At 52.6% G+C, this 19,838-nt stretch overlaps 1 protein-coding gene across 1 annotated transcript in view; it reads right to left on the minus strand.

Moving 5' to 3' along the window:
• Positions 1 to 100: 100 nt before the first annotated feature.
• RIN3 (Ras and Rab interactor 3) overlaps positions 101 to 19,838 on the minus strand; it is a 136,251-nt gene continuing 116,513 nt past the window's right edge. The window contains exons 8-10 of the mRNA XM_086363179.1: positions 10,681 to 10,812; positions 4,242 to 4,405; positions 101 to 1,305 (exon numbers count right to left, since the gene is read on the minus strand). Of these exons, the coding sequence (XP_086219305.1) occupies positions 985 to 1,305; positions 4,242 to 4,405; positions 10,681 to 10,812 (617 nt within the window). The 3' untranslated portion in view covers positions 101 to 984. The remainder of the gene's footprint in view (positions 1,306 to 4,241; positions 4,406 to 10,680; positions 10,813 to 19,838) is intronic.

Here is a 19,838-nt window from a genome sequence, read left to right on the forward strand (position 1 = left end):
AGGGTGCTCAGTGGAAAGGAGGTGCTTTTCTGAACCCTACCTTGGAGGGGGATTAGGCTGCCTGAGCAGAGCTCTAGCCCTTTGAGAAAAGAAGATGCCATTTTCAAAAGGGCTTTTATTAAAACACTCCCCACACAGTGTCTCTTGCCATGAATGCCACAGTCCTGGGGTGCCCACGAAGGAGAGGGCCCTGAACAATGTCCCCTGTGGCCAAGGCTGGGCTCGTTCACGTAGCTGTGAAGCTGGCCTCGCTCGGAGGTCCCAGTGTACACCTGGCTGCTTCCGAGGGGCTGGGGAGCTACCGGCAGCACGGAGAGTGCTGATGGCTGAAGGCTGGCTCTGAGGCAGGGGTGAGGGGCCTGTCTCCTCACACACCCTGAGATGCTCCTGAGATGCTGGGCGGGTCCAAAACATTCCAGCTCCATGGCGGGGCGGGGGGGGGGGGGGGGGGGGAGGAGCGGGGGGCAGCTGTGGCCAGGCCACTCCTCCTGAGGACGGTCCTGGGGAAACCTGAGCCCTCCCGGGGAAAGGCTGGGGATCCGGGTGGGCAGGGGGTGGGGGCGCGGGGCAGACGGACTGGCCTGATGGGCTGTGTGTGAACAGGGGCCGAGCTTGGGCTCTGTGTGCTGCAGGGGTCTGGAGGGTCCTTTCTCTTTCTGAGTTTCCATTTCCCTTTCTGCCTAATGAAGGACGTGGCCTCTCCTGGCTCCCGCCCTTCTACTGGGAGCACGCTGGGGCCATGCCACGGTGGCCGAGGCGCGCTCAGTAGGCTGCAAGCACGGGGCAACGTGTGGGCATCCCTATTGGGAGTGTGTGTTTGAGTGCACACGCGCATGTGTCTGTGCGTGTGCATGTGTGAGTGGGTGCGTGTGCATGCGTGAGTGGGTACGTCTGAGTGTGAGTGTGGGGGTCGAGGGTGCGGGCCGGTCTGCCAGCGTCCCCGCCTGGGTGGACACTGCCATCGGAGGGGCCGTGGCTCCAGGCTCACAGGAAGTTGGGCTCCCGCACCACGAGGCAGGGCGGGCCTCCACTGCCCCCGCCGCCGTCCAGGGGCCGGTACACGAAGTGGAAGTCGCGCTTGGGCTCGCTCCGCAGCAGGTAGCCCTTGATGCGGTGTGGCAGCGCCTCGTCGGCCAGCTGGAAGGTGCGGCCGTCCACCAGCACGAAGAGCCGGTAGTCCTGGGGCTGCACAACCTCGAACTTCTCCGCGCATTGGGCGCACAGCGCCTCGGCCAGCGTGTCCGCCCGCGACGCCAGCGTCCGCGACTGCTGCTCCGGCTCCAGATACGACACGCAGATGAAGTCCTGCAAGGCAAGACGGAGGGGGTCATGGTTACCGGCGGGGCCAAGCCCACGTCCTGTCTCACCCCTGCCCCGATGCTGGGAGCCTGGACAGGAGAAGCTGCGTGGCCTTGTCCTCTTTGGGCCCCCCGATTCCTCTCCATAGACAGCGGATGGATGGCAGGAGGGGTCGTGAGGCTGGCCGTCGGGGTACCTGCGGCTGACCCTGCTGCGTGACCTCAGGCAAAGACCCTCCTTCTCTGAGCCTCAGCTCTCACTAGGTCAGTCGCTTGGTCTGGACACAAGGAGTGAGCGCGCCCCCTGGTGGCCAGCCCACGGGCTTGCTGTCATTGAAAAAATCTATTTTTCACTTTCTCTTCTTCCAGGAGTCCCCCTGTATTCCAGGCACTCTGCTGGGCACACGGGGCAGCATAAATAAAATCAAAGATTCAGACCCACCCCAGCATTCCATGGCTCAGCTGGAGCAGCTAAGGCAGGCTGAACAGTTCAGGCCCTAGGGCTGGAGGGGCCTGGGGATGGGAGGGTGGTGTTCCCAGGAGGAGCAGGCTGGCAGGGAAGGGCGGGGGAGAAGACTTGGGGGAAAGAGATGGAGAGTGTTTGCAGAAAACAGCACACTCACACCTGAGTCCACCAGAGACCGTGGAAGGAGTCCCTGCCTGGCTTTGAATCTGCTCCCACTCACTGTGTGACCTTGACTTCTCTGGGTCTCCATTTCCACTACTGTTAACTGGGGATAAAAGCAGTCCTTTCTCTGTGCCTGGGGGTGGAGCACAGAAAACTAGCTCAGAGCCTAGAAGATTCCCCTTTCTTCCAAGGGCCCAGAGGGCGGGCAGGAAGTGTGTGTGCCGGGGAAGGATGGTGACAGCACAGCGGTCTCCTGATGCCGCCTAGTTCAGAATGGAGATTATTAATGACTACAGAGTAGTGCCAGGCTCTGTGTCAATAGTCCCTGGGATCATTTCTTTTTTTTCTTCCTGGGAGGGGAAAGCCCAGCCCGCTTCCCTGGGTCTCAGTGGCTGCCTATGCTCTCCTCAGCCACCATCAGGCCTCCCCCAGAGTCCTTGACATCCGATGACTCTTAGGCTCTGGGCTTTCTCTCCTGAGGGTAGGGATTTACTGTGTGCGGTGCAGAGGACACTGGGAAGGGGGCGGACAGCGGTGCCCTCCTCAGACCCCAGAACGGTGCTGATAAGTCTCATCCCAAGCCTCTTCCTGAGCTTTGCCTCCTTAGTGGGACGCACTGGTGCTCAGCATTGGGAATCCACGAGGTAGAAGCAAGAAGGAAGGAATGAGAGGGTCACCCTTGGACCAAGGGCGCTCACATTCCAAGAGTTGGTGGAGGGGCAGCTGTCCCAGAAGGCGGGAGGGAATGCTGGTGTGCTGCAGCTGCACTCGCCAACTTATGCTGGCTCATACCAGCTTGAGAAAGCCAACTGTGTACATCTCTTCCCAACTCCAAGTTCCATGATGCCAAGTTAGTAGCTTGGAATCAGCCACAGAGGCAGTATTTATAGTAATACCATGGAAATTGACAGAAGCAAAGATCAGAGCCTTTTTTTTTTTTTCTTTCTCCCCAGAGAACCAGTTACTAAACATTATCAAGACACCATTGATTAGAGGAGGAGGGACATCAGCTTGGCTGATGTTAGAACATGTACTGGGGAGGCAGAGCTCAAATGGGCCAGAGCCCCCCCTGGGCTGACAGGAAAACTGCGTCCCAGAGAGAGTTAGACACGGCTTGGGATCACACAGCAAGCTAGTACAGAGCTGGATCCATACTGTGAGCCTCTTGCCTCCCAGGCCTGGGCTCTCCCAGTTATAGAAAGGGCATGTGGAAAGCAGCCAGGCATGGGATTCAGGTCCAGTGTGCCCTAGATGCCAGGGAAGTGAGTCTGGAGACCTACTCACAGCTCTGGACTGTGAAGCTTGATTCACTGTCCCAACTCCTGCCATTGTGCATACTCCCCAGTCCCACTCTGTCCCAGGCCCTGAGACATGTGAGCAATAGGGCCTGCTCTCTCAGGGTTACAGCTTTATACACAGATGGTTACAGTACAGGGTATATGTGCTGCAACAGAAGCAGCAGCAGCAGGAAGCACTTCTAACCCATGCCATAGGGAGTGGGGAGGGGGCAGGCGGGGGGGTGGCAGGGAAGGCTTTTCAGAGGAGGGGCTGTTGGAGAAACTGAGGCTGGGCAGTGGCAGCTGGTGAGGAAGGGGAGATGGACCAGCATGGGCTGAGAGGCTAAGCCCTAGGGAGTCGAGCTCAGCGTGCTCATAGCTGTTCTGATGCATGAGTTTGAGTAGGCTCCAGGAGTTGGTGATGGACAGGGAAGCCTGACATGCTGCAGTCCATGGGGTCACAAAGAGTCAGGCATGACTGATTGACTGAACTGAAATGAACTGATCTGATGCAGCCTCGGAGGTGTGGGATAACGGGATGGGTGGGGCAGGAGTCTGGCCACCAGTGACTTTTGAACACTGAGTCTGTACAGACAGAAGTGAGGAAGGATGGGTGGGTGGGTTGGAGGTGGGCAGGCTGTGGGCAGGCTAGGGGCAGGGGGACCCTTCGCAGCTGCTGCATTTGTCTGGGCACCAAGTGGCAAGGCTGCAGATCAGCTCCTGGGCTTTTTAACTGGGACAAACCACTGGTCCCATCTCCGGCCCTAACAGCCTGCTCGGACATCAGAGACTCTGAGGAATGCTGGGTGAAGGTCTCCTTCTTCCTAGCTCTATCTTGTGTGCCCAACTGAAACGCCGATGCTCGCTGGTACCTTTCTCTTCTCCAGCCCTCAACTTCTCCTCCCCAGCCCCTAACCCGGCACACAATGGCAGGCTGGGGGGCTCAGTGCCATTGCTCCTGAACTGGCAGGCAGTAGGGATGGTCTGGGAGCAAGGTTCCCCCGTCCCCCCCCCCACCCTCTCGGTCCCAGGCCGCACCTGCACGGAGGAGCGGGAGGCCCGAGCCTTGTTGAGCGTGCGCCGGCGCTCCCAGCGGTGGATCGAGTCCTGCACCTCCACGCTCAGCTGCCGGGTCACCGTGATCTTGTCGTAGTTCTTGATGTGCTCCAGGGCCCCGTAGGTGGTGGTCAGATAGTAGGAACCTGCAGGAGGCAAGGGTGTGGAGGCGGAGCCTGAACCACCGCCTCCACCCACATGCAACCGGAGGGAGCTGGTCCCGGCTTGGTCCGCCCCGCCCACCTCTGTAAGCCCCACCCACCGCCGCTGGCCCGAGGCGCCTGCGGCCAGGTGGTTTGGTCACTTGCTGAGACTCAGACCCGCGCCCACCGCAGAATCAAAAGATTCCTCGAGTCCAGCCCTGAGCTGTACGGCTCTGCTCAAAGCTTGTCATTGGCTCCCCTTTAGGACGCAACTCTTGCTTATTTTACTCTTGCCTGGAAAATCCCGTGTACGGAGGAGCCTGGTGGGCTGCAATCCATGGGGTCGCTAAGAGTCGGACACAACTGAGCGACTTCACTTTCACTTTTCACTTTCATGCATTGGAGAAGGAAATGGCAACCCACTCCAGTGTTCTTGCCTGGAGAATCCCAGGGACGGGGGAGCCTGGTGGGCTGCCGTCTATGAGGTCACACAGAGTCGGACACGACTGAAGTGACTTAGCAGCAGTCCTTGCTTATTTCTAAACTGATGCTTTAAAGTGAGTTTTTAGTTTTAAAATGTAAAGATACTCAAGAAACTAACAGCCATGGATGTCTTTAGGGTGGGGAAAGCAGTGCCTTGGAGACATGGGTGGGCAGGAGACCTCTCTCTGTAGGTGTCATATACATTTTATTTTTAAAAAAAAACTTAAAAAATATGTGGAGAAAATGTTAATTATGTTTATATGATGACACACAACTTTTAATAATTTAAAGAAAGTTAAAAATTTGCATCCTTCATTTCTCCGTTTCTTTTTATTTTAATTCATACATATTCCTAATACCTAATGTTTCCTAAGGTAATTTAATTTTTGAAATATGTCGTGCATGTGTGCTAAGCTGCTTCAGTCATGTCCGACTCTGTAACCTTATAGGGACTGTAGGCTGCCAGGCTCCTCTGTCCGTAGAATTCTCCAGGCAAGAATAATGGAGTAGGTGGCTATTCCCTCCTCCAGGGAATCCGCCAGACCCAAGGACTGAACATTACAGAGCAGAGCAGTGATTTTTGACATGAGGGTCATCTGCCAGTGAGCCACCCAAATCTCATCTTCTTTTTCTTCCTAATTAATTGCTGGCTCAGAGGGTAAATGGTCTACCTGCAATGCAGGAGACCCAGGTTCGATCCCTGGGTTGGGAAGATCCCTTGGAGAAAGAAATGGCAACCCACTCCAATACTCTTGCCTGGAAAATCCCATGGACAGAGGAGCCTGGTGGGCTACAGTCCATGGGGTCACAAAGAGTCGGACACGACTGAGCGACATCACTTTCACTTTCTTTCTCCTTGTTTGGGGTAAGTAACACAACTAAAATGCTCACTTCCCAGAATCTCTTTCAGTTTGAGGTACAGGACAAGAGACCCCATTCTGGTTGCTGCACAGATATAAGTGGAAGTCCCTGGGTGGGGCTTCCAGGAAAGCCTTTAGTAAGGGACAGACTTAGTTGATACATCTTGTCAGATTTTGGGTTGTCTCCTCCCTTCCTCCTGTCTGGAACACAGAGGTGAGCCCGGAGGCACAGGAGCTGTTTTGTGATCAGAGGTGATAGTCACAAAGACAAAGGTTCACATCCTAAAGAACAATGGAAAGAGCTGGGTCTACAATTTCTTGATGGCAGGGATAAAAACTGCCATCATTATCAGTTGCTTACCCCAGGACTTCTTTTTCTCATTCAGATCATTTATTCAGAGTGGTGTTAGTGAAATTTGGGCTGTCTCATCTGTGTGATATTGCAACATGAAAAGTCACATACATTCTAAGGAGACCCCACAGAATTGAGAAACCTTCAACAGTACAGAGTCACAGATTACAAAATTAATACAAATAATCCCCCCAATTTGGCAGGAAACACCTATAATATGAGGAGACCCGGAATGGAAGGGGTCTTGCTTTTCAATAAGGCAGTTACAAAATGGAAACAAAACCAAACAAAACCAACCCCAGGACTTCTTGATGCAAGAGACAAACCAGTCCCTTACTCTGATTTAAACCATTATTAGGTACGTAGTGAGTTATTTGTAGCCCAAAGCATTCCTAACTGCTACACTGGATGAAGCTGCCTACATATTGCTACAAATTCCACAACCAATATGTGAAAAGTTCATAGCCTGCCTGGGGTGAGTAGGGGATGAGATAAAGGGGTTTGTGGCCACAGGATCACTCGCCCTTTCATGGCAGTACAGGAAGGAGACAGTTTTTGAAATAGGTGTCAAGGCCAGGGCTTCCATGGTGGCTCAGCAGTAAAGCATCCGCCTGCCAATGCAGGAGATGTAGGTTTGATCCCTGGGTGGGAAAGAGTCTCTGGAGAAAGAAATGGCAACCCACTCTAGTATTCCTGCCTGGGAAATCCCATGGGCAGAGGAGCCTGGAGGGCTACAGTCCATGGGGTCACAAAGAGTCGGACACAACTTAGCAACTCAACAACAACAAAAACAATATCAAGGCCAACACGGAACTTGGCTTAGCGTCCCTTATCAGAGAAGGGCCAGTAGACCTCCCATGGGCCTCCTATTCCAGCCCAGCTCAAAGCCTGTGTGTTCCAGGAAGACTTGCCTGCTGCCTCCAGCCCTTGCTGGCCAAGAGTCCCAGTCCTCTAGCTGGCATTCCCCACGGTCGTGTTTCCCATGGCGATCACATCCCCCTGGCTGGGAAGGGGCGACTGGCTGTAGTGCACTGACTGCGAATGTTCAGATTTGGGGCCACAGAGCAGGGTCCGGGTCTCAGCCTTCAGCAGGCAGTCCTGTGTTTCAGGTGAATTAGTGTTCTCTGTGCTTCCATTTCCTCATCCACAAATCCCATCAAATGCAGTGAAAAGAGAGGAACACACGTAAAGTGCAGTGCTCAGTAACACATGGTGGTTAGGTGACCTAAGGGAGGTGCTCCGGAGGTTCCCCACCTTCTTGGGCAAAGGGACGAACTCTAGCCCTGCCAGCACACTCCTGCTTGCTCACCACCTGCTTTTCCACAGCCTCCTGGCTCTCCTAGACCACTAATCTTGGACTTGGGGTCCTCTGCAGTTCCCACCATGACCACTAGGTGGCAGGTGACTCTGCACGTGAGTTTTGGAGCTGGGCAGTTCTCTTTAGGGAGAGTGTGCTACTGATGGAAAAAGCTCATTGCCTCTCTTAAGATATTATTAGCTCAGCATGGCCAGCTGTCAGCCAATGTGCAGAGGGGATGTGGGTAAAGGAATCTATGAGGGTGCTTCTGGGAGAGTTTGTATTTTGAGCTGGCTCCAGCCAGGTTCCTAGCAGCTGCATGGGTCTCCCATCAGTCCTGTAATTGCCCAGAGTGATGGATGCTGCAGAGAGGGTGGGAGGGAAGAAAGGGGCCAGGGTTCCATCGGCCCAGTGTCCAAGTACTCTCTACTTCGTACAGGAAGTCCCTGATCTCTCACTGTCTAAAAGCCTGCTACAAGAAAGTGGGACTCTGTTTCTGGTTTTTGCCAAATTACAGCATGTGAAACCAGTTGGAAGAACATGAAGGTCTTACAGGTTTCTGATGAGTTCAGATCTGTCTGTTCAGCCTGTGAAATACAGGAAGGCGGAAGCCCGTTCAACCTCTCCTCCTGCCCCCATCTGCTTCTGCAGAAGGGTGGAGTGCCCGGATGGTCTGAAAACCCCAAATCTAGTCCCATGCCATCTCTTTCCCAAGCCACAGAAGTAGCTTGCCTGAGATCTCCAGCCAATCAGAGGCAGAACTGGGACCAAAATCCAGCCTCCAAACTGCTCTTTTCTATACTCTGTGTTAGTTCTCCTCTTGTATGTGTGTGCATGTGTGTGTGTGTGTGTGTGTGAGCTTAGTTGCTCAGTCGTGTCCAACTCTTTGCAACCCTTTGGATTGTAGCCTGCCAGGCTCCTCTGTCCATTTGATTTTCCAGGAATTTTCCAAGAATACTAGAGTGGGTTGCCATGCCCTCCTCCAGAGGATCTTCCCAACCCAGGTCTCCTATGTCTCCTGCATTATAGGCAGATTCTTTACCCCTGAGCCATAAGGAGTAATTGAAGTTCTCAAGAGTAGGGACTTCCTGGAGCCTGCTCCTAGTTCGGGCATGTCTGACTCTGCAGAGCACCAGGGGTGGGGATATGCCATCAGGGATTGAACCCGGGCCTTTGGCAGAGAGAGCGTGGTGTCCTAACCACTGGACCACCAGGGAATTCCCAGGCAAGTCCCTCTTTTTACTGAACTTCAGAGGCTTCGGTGATGTGCAGCACCCTTTGGGCCACCACCCGGTGAAGACAGGAGAGTAAAGCTGGGGAAACTCAGGAACCTCCCCCCACGTCCCCTGGTGCTCTGTCGCCTGCTCTGGGGCCCAGATACATCTAGATGGAAGTCATTCCATCAAGACTGGCAGACTTGGGTTACCCATTCTGGAGGCCCCCAAATTGTCCTTCTGCCAGAGTCCAGCACCTGTAAGGCTGGGCTGTCCTAGATGCAGAGCCTCCCACTCTGGCTTTGGGAGTAGGAACAGAGAGAGGGGCAAGGGGGCACACACGCCCCCCAGTCTACTTCCTGCCATTTCTCCTTCCAGCAAACACCCCATAGAATTCCTTAGAAATTTCCCCATGGTGCCAGAGGTGGGGCAGGGGGCCCTGACTCTTAAGTCTGTAAAGGAGTAGTGTGCAGGGTATCCAGGCAGTGTTTTGGGTCAGAAACTGTGAAACGTTTAAGATCTTTGTGTATTTATTTGTATTTGGCTTGTCTCAAAAATACTTCATGTCGCTGAATATATAAAATAGGTAGGCAACAAGGATTTATTGTATATCACAGGGAACTTTAGTCAATATCCTGTAATAGCCTATAATGGAAAATAATCTGAAAAAATAATACATAAAACTGAACGACTTTGCTGTACACCTGAAACTAACAAGACATTGTAAATCAACTATGAGATCAGATCAGATCAGATCAGATCAACTATACTGCAGTTAAAAAAAAAACAAACTTAATGAAGCCCCCAAACAGACTAGCTCTCCTGACCACAGGATTTCAGCTTTCCCACCCAAACCCCTTGTGGGTTTCAGGAAGAGAAAGAAGGTATCCTAGGAGGTTATGGCACAATTGAGGTGGGAGGGTTCATGTCCATAAGTAGAGGGTAGTTGGATCAAGGATGTCTCTGGCCTGGCCCTACTGTGTGCCACCATGCCTGGCGTAGAGCCCTGCTTGGCAGCGAAGATTGAGGCTCTGGATGGAGCAGGGGTCACTGTGGCCAGGGCATGGCTGACCACTGCCGGGGAACTGGCCGGCCAGGGCTCAGACCCAATGCAGAGCCCCACAGCCCTGCCCCATCCTTCCACTCTGCAAAGGGCTTTCCCTGACATTGTCTTTAAGACCCCCACAACAGTCCATGGGGCTGGGCCAATCTTCAGTGGCTTTACACGCTCCCCTGAGCTGCCAAGAACTCACAGGACTAGATACGTCATACTGTCACCCCAGAGACCAACACAGGCTAAAAAGGCAAACAGATGCAAAGAGGGCCAGCTTATCTCAAGAACCACAAAGCCCAAAGGGGCCACTGGGGGCCTGAGAGTCTCTCCACGCTTTGGGGGTGATGTCTCAGAGGGCGGCTTGGGGCTCCCTTGGATCTGCTATCTGGGCTGGCTGCCCCTCAGGGATTCTTGGTGGAGGGGTGGCTGAGGCTAAGTGGGTGGAAGGAAGTGGTGGGAAGGAGGAAAGGGAAGGGAAAGTGAGGGTGGGACGAATTACGCTCCCACCCTCGTCCTCCAGGAGAGTTCATGGCCTCTTGTCACAGCATCACTTTCTTCCTGCCAGAACTGGATGAGTGGAAGCCTGTGAGTTCCCAGGGCCAGCCTTAAGAACTTGACCATCATTCCCTTATTGTTTATACTGCCAGCAACGGCTGTTCCCTGTGCGAAGATGGCCTTTTGTCCTTCTTTATCTGACTGGTGTTTATCCTTCAGTGTTCAGCTCAGACATCACCTCCTCCAGGAAGCCTTCTCTGATTGCACAGACCAAGTACCGTGCTCTGGTACCCTCAGGGCCTCCCTTGACAAGCCTCGATGATGAGGTCTCTTTACTGGCGCAGCTCCCCTGCTAGTCTGTGAGCTCCCCCGGGACCGGGAATGTGTTAGGTATCATGTCATGCCCCAGGAATCTGGTATGCAGGAGGTTTGGGTTGAGCTGCCCAGCACCCCTGGTGTGGCTGGGTCAGGGGTGGGCGAGAGGCCCCGGGGGTCCAGAGATGGGTCTGGCACAGTGACTCACCCTCCCCCAGCTGCAGGGCGGGATCCATGAGCTCCATCATGTATTCCACGTTGAGAAGCATCTCTGTGAGGTTGCTGCGGGCCAGGACGTACATGAGCACCGGCAGGAAGTCGTCTGCCCCGTAGGGCTTCCCTGGGAGAGGAAGGAGGCGGAAGGTGGTGAGTGCGAGGCTCTCCTTGGGAGCTGCTCCCTGCCCAGGGCAAGGATCAGTGGTTTGCTGGGTGGGTGGGTGATGGTCACCCCAGAAGAGGAACCTTTGTGTTTTCTCCTGACTCTCAGGACATGGGGCAAGCCTAGATCAGCCTAGTCAGAAGGCCTGAGACACAGTCTGGGTTTCGGAAGAAGGAACCGAGAAAGGCGCCCTCCACCGGGTGGGCAAGACCAGCCCCTTCCCCTCTGCCAGCTCTTCCCCTCTGCCATCCTCATTCAAGTTCACGTCACACTTCACAGACCCACCCAGGAGCAGCTGTCTGTCTCAGGTCTTCTGGGAAGGCTCCCTGTCTCTGTGACCACACGTCTCCCCTGCAAAAGCGAAGCCCTCCCTCCACCAGATGCCACAAGGCCTGAAGCTCCCCCTCCAACCTGCATTCTTTGGGGCTATGTGGTCAGTCATGTCTGACTCTTTCATGGACAGTAGCCTGCCAGGCTCTTCTGTCCAAGGGATTTTCCAGGCAAGAATACTGGAATGGGTTTCCATTTCCTCCTCCAAGCAATCATCCTGATGCAGGGATCGAATCTGAGCCTCTATGGCAGTTTAGCACCGGACCTGGATCCAAGTCCCAGGGTTAGCACTCACCCGCTCGCTCACTTGTGACCCTCAAGTGAGCCCAAGCTCAACCTCGCCGCGCCTCAGTTTCCTTGACTATAAAATGGGGATAACAACAGCATCTGTGCCTCATGTGGGTGGTTGTGATGTTTCAGTAATAAGACAGAATGTTATTGCTGTCGTTTAGTCACTCAGTCCTGTCCGACTCTTCGCAACCCCATGGACTGTAGCCCTCCAGGCTCCTCTGTCCCAGGGATTTTCCAGGCAAGAATACTAGAATGGGTTGCCATTTCCTTCTCCAAGGAATCATCCTGACTCAGGGATCGAACCTGAGCCTCTCTGGCAGTTCCTGCATTGGCAGGTGGATCCTTTTACCGCTTAGCCACCTCTGTGGGAAGCCCCTCTTTTGGGTTAAGCAGTACCCTTTCCTGAGGGTTTCTTCTAAAACAAAAATACCTCTGAAAGGAATAATCCATCACTCCTGCTTTGTGTAGGCGGGGCGGGGGAGGGCGGCGCTTCCCTGGTGGCTCAGGTGGTAAAGAATCTGCCTGCAGTGCGGAAGACCCAGGTTTGATCCCTGGGTCAGGAAGATCCCCTGGAGAAGGGAATGGCTACCCACTCCAGTATTATTGCCTGGGAAATCCCATGGACAGAGGAGTCTGGAGGGCTATCGTCTATGGGGTCGCAGAGTCGGACACAACTGAATGGTCAGGGTGTGGTGGCCTTGAAAGGTGCTTTCTCGGAGCGACTGACTCACACACACACACACACACACTTTGTGGAAAGTGTTCCTGGGCTCAGAGCTCCTGACATGCCTTGGGGAAGGAGCGAGGTGGAGGTGGGCCTAACAAGATGCCCTGAGGGCCTGTCATGGTTTTTGAGAGACTGAAATTAGAAAGAGAATACAAGAGTACTTCAGTACCCACAGGGTGCAGTGGAAAAGTGAGCTATTCTTGGCACCTCTGTTCTGCTTTCTGAGGTGGCCTCAGTTTTTCTACCCGTAAAATGAACTGGTTGGTGGAGTTGGTAACACGCAGCACTGAAAAGCAGAGTCAGACTCGGGGCAGGAATCTCACTCCTTACCAGCTGTGTGACCTTGAGCTAATTGTCCTACCCCTCTGAGCCTGCATTACTGGCCCAATGTGAACTCACACAGACAGCATGACATCCTATGAGGTTTTGGTGAGAATTCTATGAAATGAATCACAGCGGAGTGCCCCGACACCACCTCCACGGAAATGCCCACTAAGGAAGAACACTGTTCCTCTTTTTCCAGCTCTGTGTTTGGAGGCTCTCTGATCACATCTTTCAAGATTCCCGTGTCTCTGCACACAGGATCAGTCAGTTTTGGAGAAAGTCTTTCTTTCATAACCTTTCTGAGCCTGAGACACAACTTTAGAATTCCAGGGGACATAGTACTTTGTGCCAGGAGTTGGTTTTCATGTTGATAATTTAATTATTAGAATGCTCGGAACACGGGAGATTCTTCTCTTGTTTGATTTATGAATTAGGGAACAAGGTGGGTCTGGCAACACGGATGTGAAACAGTCCTGTGCCCTTTGGAATTCACCTATAACTCATGCTGACCGAAATTTTACTCTGCCTCCAAGAATATCATTTTTTTTTTTCTTGGTATTGTATTATTGGGTTGGCCACAAGATGGTAGGGAAACACCCGAACGAACTTATTGGCCAACCCAATGATAACTCGCCAAACACAATAATCAGGAAAGCTTATTTGCTTTTGAGCAGTGGTTCTCAACCAGGGAGATTCTGCCCTTTGGGGCCACTTGGCAATGTCTGGCATTGTTTTTGCTACTGGCGTACAGGCCAGGGATGCTGCTAAAAACCCTACAGGGCACAGAACAGCCCTCCATAGAAAGGAATTACTCAGTCCCCAAAGGTCGGCAGTGCCAAGGTGAGAAAACCCGCTTGAGAGGACAGCGACATTCAGCCAGGACTGTCCAGCTCCGGCCCGAGGTCTGAGGACTTAAGACAGAAGGGGGAGGAACCCTCCGGACCGCGGCCCCGGGCTTTGCCCTTTTCTCCTTGTCCCCACGCTCTTCTTGAGAATCTCGGCTGACCCTCAGGAAGGGCTCTGGGGCCCATCTCCTTGGTTACCATGATTTTGTGTTCAGCCACTCCACTGCACGGGACTCCTTAGATCTCGTATCTGTCTGTCCCTCCAACTATCCATGAGCAACTTCCTCTCTGTCTCCCCAATGCACAGAGCAACGAGAGGCAGGGTGTGTGCAGGAGATGGTGCTGGGTAAGTGTGAATGAATGAATGCTGAGCTCCCAGCCAGACTTCAGAGCCCGAGCCTGGCGCCGACTCAGACGGGCCTCTGCACAGACTCTAGGAGTCCTTCCCGCACCAGGGGGAACTCAGGATGACATTCCGCCACCCACTGCTACACTCTGAAGAACACCCTACTGTGCTGAATTGCAGCTGAATGCTACCGGCGCTTTCAATGATCTGCGCCTTCACACACGGTTCCCTCTGCCTGGGCCGCCCTCCCTTCCTTTCCCTCACTAACTTCTTGTCCTCCCACATCCTCAATAGATGGTCCCTGCTCCAGTGCCCAGACCCTTGACTGTTTCAGAGCCTGCCCTTCTTGTGAGCTGTGAGCTCCCTGAAGGCAGGGATGGAGGCTGTGTGAGCTTAGGCAGATCACTTAACCTCTCTGAGCCTCTGCCCCATCACGGCCTTTCCAGTCTCTAGCACGGGGCTTGGAATCTAGGACACCGACAGTGCGCTGGCCCCACGTGTCCTCCCACCAGGCCCCACTCTGTTCTCCCACAGCTGGGGTCATGGTCGAGGTCACTAGGATCCATTATTATGGCCTTAGACAGTGGTGTGCTGGGAATGCTTAACAAGGGGTTCTCCAAAGAAAAAAGCTCTGCTTTGCAGGATTTGCCAATTTTCATGGCATAAAGATTTCCCCAGTGTCCAACTTCAAGCTACCAACATGAACATGGAGCAGGGAAGAGACGCACATGACTAGCTTCCATGAGATGGTTCATGCCATCACTGACTTAGCACACCAATAGCTTTGGATTCAAGTCCAACCTCATTATTAGGAAACGGAGGCTCAGGGATACAGAAATTTGCTCCAAGTCCCACGGTTGGTCAGTAGAATCTGGGTCTCTCTTCTTTGATGTAGTAAGAAATAACCACACAGGCTCCCTGACCTGAGAGCTCCTTGTGGACAAACACAACTTTTAAGCATCATTTAAAGGCACTGGCTCCCAGCCAATATCCTGGAGATAGATAGTGCTGCATTCTCCTTCCTAAAAGCCTGGAGCCCAAGGCTTTGGGCTCGGGGCTCAGCCCTGTACACAGCGGGGCCTCAAGCGGTAGGACTGAGACCCCGGGGGCACGGTTGTAAAACAACTGGCCTGTGATGAGAACATCTGTCTTGCGTGGATCACAGATCAGTCCATCAAGCTGTGCCTCTGAAAGGGCCACTGGGCTGCAGCCTGCATTTCCTGCTGATTCTGGCTTTCTTTTTTGCCAAAGACACATCTGTTTTCCATCTGTAGATGTTGCGGGGCACTGATTGCATTTTGAAGAGCTGGCTGGGGGTCTTAGGCATGTTTTCATCGGCCGGGAGACTTTGTAGAAGAGCTCTGATAAAAACACGTTGAAGTTGCACACCTGGGTCACACAAGCCATGAGGACTAGAAGGCCCCCGTCTCAGCTACTTAACCAGCTGTGCTTTCTGGGGTCATGCCCTCTGAGCCTCACTTTTCTTATCTGCAAACCAGAGATATTAATAATAACAAAACTTAGTCTGTGACTCAGAGCCCTGATGACATCGAATGAGTGGCTGGATTAAAGACAAAGTTTTGTCTTCTAGGAAGCATTTTCTAAAAGAGGAGTTGGCAAATTTTTTTCTGTAAAGGGCTGTGCATGCTAAGTCGCTTCAGTCGTGTCCAACTCTTTGTGACCCTCTGGACTGTAGCCCGCCAGGCTCCTCTGCCCATGGGATTCTCCAGGCAAGAATACTGGAGCGGGTTGCCATTTCCTTCTCCAGGGGATGTTCCCCGCCCAGGGATTAAACCTGAGTCTCTTACATCTCCTGCGTTGGTGGGCGGGTTCTTTACCACTAGTACCACCTGTGAAGCCCTGTACAGGGCTGGACAGTAGATATTTTAGTTCTACTATTTTAGTGGGCCAGATGGCAGCAGAGAGTGAGATGGTTAGATAGCAACACCGACACAATGGGCACGAATTTGAGCCAAGGAGATATTCTTCACCAGGAGATAGTGAAGGACAAGGAAGCCTGGTGTGCTGCAGTCCACAGGGTTGCAAAGAGTCGGACGCAACTGAGCAACTGAACTGAACAACAACAAGCACATGGTCTCTGTCCCAACTATCCGACTCAGCCATTGTATAGAAAGTAGCCAGAGATGCTACGTGAATGAATGGGCGTGGCTGCTTCAATACCAATTTATCTACAAAGCCAGGTGGTGGGCCAGAGTTGGCCTGCAGACCCCGATCAAGAGGAAAGAATACATCACCTTATCATAACTGCCCCTCGAAATGTGTTGACTGGGCTCTTATGGAAAGTGAGTGGCTGTGCAACAATCCTGGGGCAGCTCATGACTGTGACCTGCTTTGGCCCTAACCCTCCAGTACCATTCCCACTTGAAGCCACTTCGTTCCTCCAGGAGGTTTTAACCCAAGACCCTCACTCCCCACCAATTAGGTTCAGTGCCCTTATAACGGGTTTGCTGGCCCTGTCATTGCAGAAAATGGAAAAACAAATACGCACTAACTCAGAGAGGCCTCCCCTGATGACCCAACCCAGGACAGCAAACTCCTTCACACTCCCCAGACCCTGGAGCCTATTTTATTCATTCAGATAGCCTGTTTCAGCACTGATGGCATATTTCCAAGGAAACAGGAAGCACTGGTTCCTTGTTTATTATCTGTTTCTTCCCATTAGAATGAAAGCTTTATGAGGGCAGGGACATATTGTGCTCACTATGTATATCCAATGCCTCAACAGTGTGTGAGCGCTCACCTGTGTCTGACTCTCTGCGACCCCATGGACTGTAGCCTGCCAGGCTCCTCTGTCCATGTTAATTTCCCAGGCAATAATCCTGGAGTGGGTTGCCACTTCCTACTCCAGGGGATCCTCCCGACCCAGAGACGGGACCTGGTCTCTTGTGTCTCCTGCATTAGTAGGTGGATTCTTTACCACTGGACCATCTGGGAGGCCCCCTCAACAGCTGCTGCTGCTGCTAGTCGCTTCAGTCATGTCCGACTCCGTGCGAGCCCTGTCCCTGAGATTCTCCAGGCAAGAACACTGGAGTGGGTTGCCATTTCCTTCTCCAATGCATGAAAGTGAAAAGCGAAAGTGAAGTTGCTCAGTTGTGTCCGACTCTTCACGACCCCATGGACTGCAGCCCACCAGGCTCCTCCGTCCATGGGATTTTCCAGGCAAGAGCACTGGAGTGGGGCGCCATCGCCTTCTCCGAATAAATAACATTTGCTAAATGAATGAATGAACATCATTTATCTCACTGCACAGTTGTCACCTGTTGAATGCTCCATGTCTTCCACTTGAATTGTGATCATCCTAAAAACAGGCGCTGGGTTTTCCTGTTAACATTCATATTGTCAGTAAGTGTTTGTTGAACTGTTGAATGAATGAATTTATCTGATAAAAACACAGGATGGCAGGAAGTAGCATCTAGAAAGGAGGTTTTAAACTTTTGCTGTGGAAGCCTTTGGTTAAGGGGCATTTTATACAGGACTTGGCTTCTCTGGTTGATCAGAGTCGGACAGCAGGGCTGGCCTCCTATTTCCTCTCCTCTGCAAGATGTCCCCAGCACTTCGAGAGTTCTCTGGAACCAGTTTGAAAACCATCAGTCCAGTCTGAACTCCCAGCTGCACAGACGACAGAGCTGGAGCCCCAGGCAGGGAGGTTCCCTGTAGCCTGTGGCTGACGTGAGACGAGAAGCCAGCCTCTCCCACACTGAGCTTCCCAAAGCGACTCTGTTAGGCTGTTTGCGCTTTCTGCAGGCGCTGCTTACGTCTCAGTTCTGCTTTGAGCAACACCACATCCTTGAGGAAATCGCTCTGGCCTCCTGAGTTCCTCTTTAGGGAGCTCAGCCCACAAGGCAGTCGACCACGCAGGCTGTGGGTGCAGAGACCCGAAGCTGAAAGTCCCAGCCTGGCTGGAAAGCCTATGAGGCTACTGTAATTAGGTGTGGCCTCTCTGAGGTCATCTCTGGCCTGAGGGTGCCCTGGAGAGGCAGGGGAACACAGCAGGTTAGCACAGGACCTGGATCCAAGTCCCAGGGTCAGTGCTCACCCGCTCACTCACTTGTGACCCTCAAGTGAGCTCAAGCTCAACCTCGCCACGCCTCAATTTCCTTGACTATAAAATGGGGTAACAACAGCATCCGTGCCTCATGTGGGTGGTTGTGATGTTTCAGTAATAAGACAGAATGTTATTGTTGTCGTTTACTCACTCGGTCCTGTCCGACTCTTTGCAACCCCATGGACTGTAGCCCTCCAGGCTCCTCTGTCCATGGGATTTCCCAGCCAAGAATACTGGAGTGGGTTGCCATTTCCTTCTCCAGGGGATCTTCCCTACCCAGAGATTGACCCGCATCTCCTGCATTGGGAGGTGGATTCTTTACCACTGAGCCACCTGGGAAGCCCAAATAAGACAGAAAGTGACGAACATGGTACCTGCTGGGTTACTGGACTGTGAGAAATGTTAGACATGGTTATTATACAAGACAGGAGGGTAATGTGGCTTCTAATTCTCAGTGGCACTAATGGTAAAGAACCCGCCTGCCAATGCAGGAGACCATAAGGGACTCGGGTTCAATCCCTGGGTGGGGAAGATCCCCTGGAGGAGGGCATGGCAACCCACTCCAGTATTCTTGCATGGAGAATCCCATGGCCAGTGGAGTCTGACTGGCTATGGTCCATAGGGTCACAAAGAGTCAGACACGACTGAAGTGACTTAGCACGCAATCCTCAGAACATGACATCTTAGAGGTCCTGAACCCCATTTCTGTTGTGGGGCATAAGAACAAGGTTGTTCTTTGCTTCCAGGCCAGGCACATAGCTTCTCTGTCTGTCCATGTGTCTCCCTTCTGTTACCTGCATGTCAATGCCTAGGGGACTTAGAAAGCCTCCCCCAGCCTGGATCCCTGGATGACTATATGGCGTGGAGCCCACTCCCCTCTCCTCTATCCAACTGGACCTACATGTGTGAGAAATAAATTTGTATTGAGTTAGAGATTGCAGGGTTTATTTGTTACAGCAGAAAGTATTTCCTTAATTAATTATCTATTTACCTACCTGTCTATATCTATTTCAAAGAGACCAGATAGAAATCTATCACAATACTAATCATCTTTTTCTATAATAAACGATTAGTGACATTTGTCATTAGAAATCAGTTTAGGCTTTTTAAACATAGATTTTTAAAAACCCACAGCCTGCCCTCCTTCTCTGTCCTCTCTACCCTCGGTAGATGTCACAGGCCTTTTGTCCCACACACCTGGGGTCTCCCTGAACCAGCTACACAGACTACTGAAGGAAGAGGAAAAAGCAGCAGGCTGGCCTTCACTGCCCTCTGGGATGCTGCCTGTTCTTCATCTATATTAGAAGAAGGTTCTTTGTATTCTTTTAGAAAGAGTCCCCATATTTGCATACACTGTATTCCTCTTTCCTTCCCCCTCCTCTTGTGGAGGAGTTCTTGGACTTGAAGCTATTTCTTCCCAACAGCAAGGTCAGTCCTGAATGTCTGGTCTTAGATGCTGAAGAGGTGGCGACCGCTTGTTTATCAAAGTAATGGAAGGGATGATTCTACAAGTTCTAACTGCTCTCACCAGGCCTCATGCAGTCTGCTCCTGGCTGCAGAAAGGAGGGCCAGGTCGGTCCAAAGCCATCTGTCTCCGTGAACTCTCCATTCTGCCTGCTGCTGCTAAGTCGCTTCAGTCGTGTCTGACTCTATGCGACCCCATAGACGGCAGCCCACCAGGCTCCCCCGTCCCTGGGATTCTCCAGGCAAGAACACTGGAGTGGGTTGCCATTTCCTTCTCCAATGCGTCAAAATGAAAAGAGAAAGTGCAGTTGCTCAGTCGCGTCCGACTCTTCGTGACCCACGGACTGCAGCCCACCAGGCTCCTCCGTCCATGGGATTTTCCAGGCAAGAGTACTGGAGTGGGGTGCCATTGCCACTCTCTGCCTGACACGGACCCTAAACCAGCTTCATTGGAAGAAGTACTTGATCGGGATTTATGAGTTCTGGGATCTGTTCCCAGGATCTGCCAGGCACAGTGCTGGAGGCACAGGCTCTGGAGTGAAGAAATCCCAGCCTTGAATCCAGGCCCATATCACGGGCATTAAAAGCAACTGC

Source organism: Bos grunniens, chromosome 21, assembly GCF_055505025.1.
Source record: "Bos grunniens cultivar Pamir isolate PY7600 chromosome 21, Bosgru_T2T1.0, whole genome shotgun sequence".
Taxonomy (NCBI): domain Eukaryota; kingdom Metazoa; phylum Chordata; class Mammalia; order Artiodactyla; family Bovidae; genus Bos; species Bos grunniens.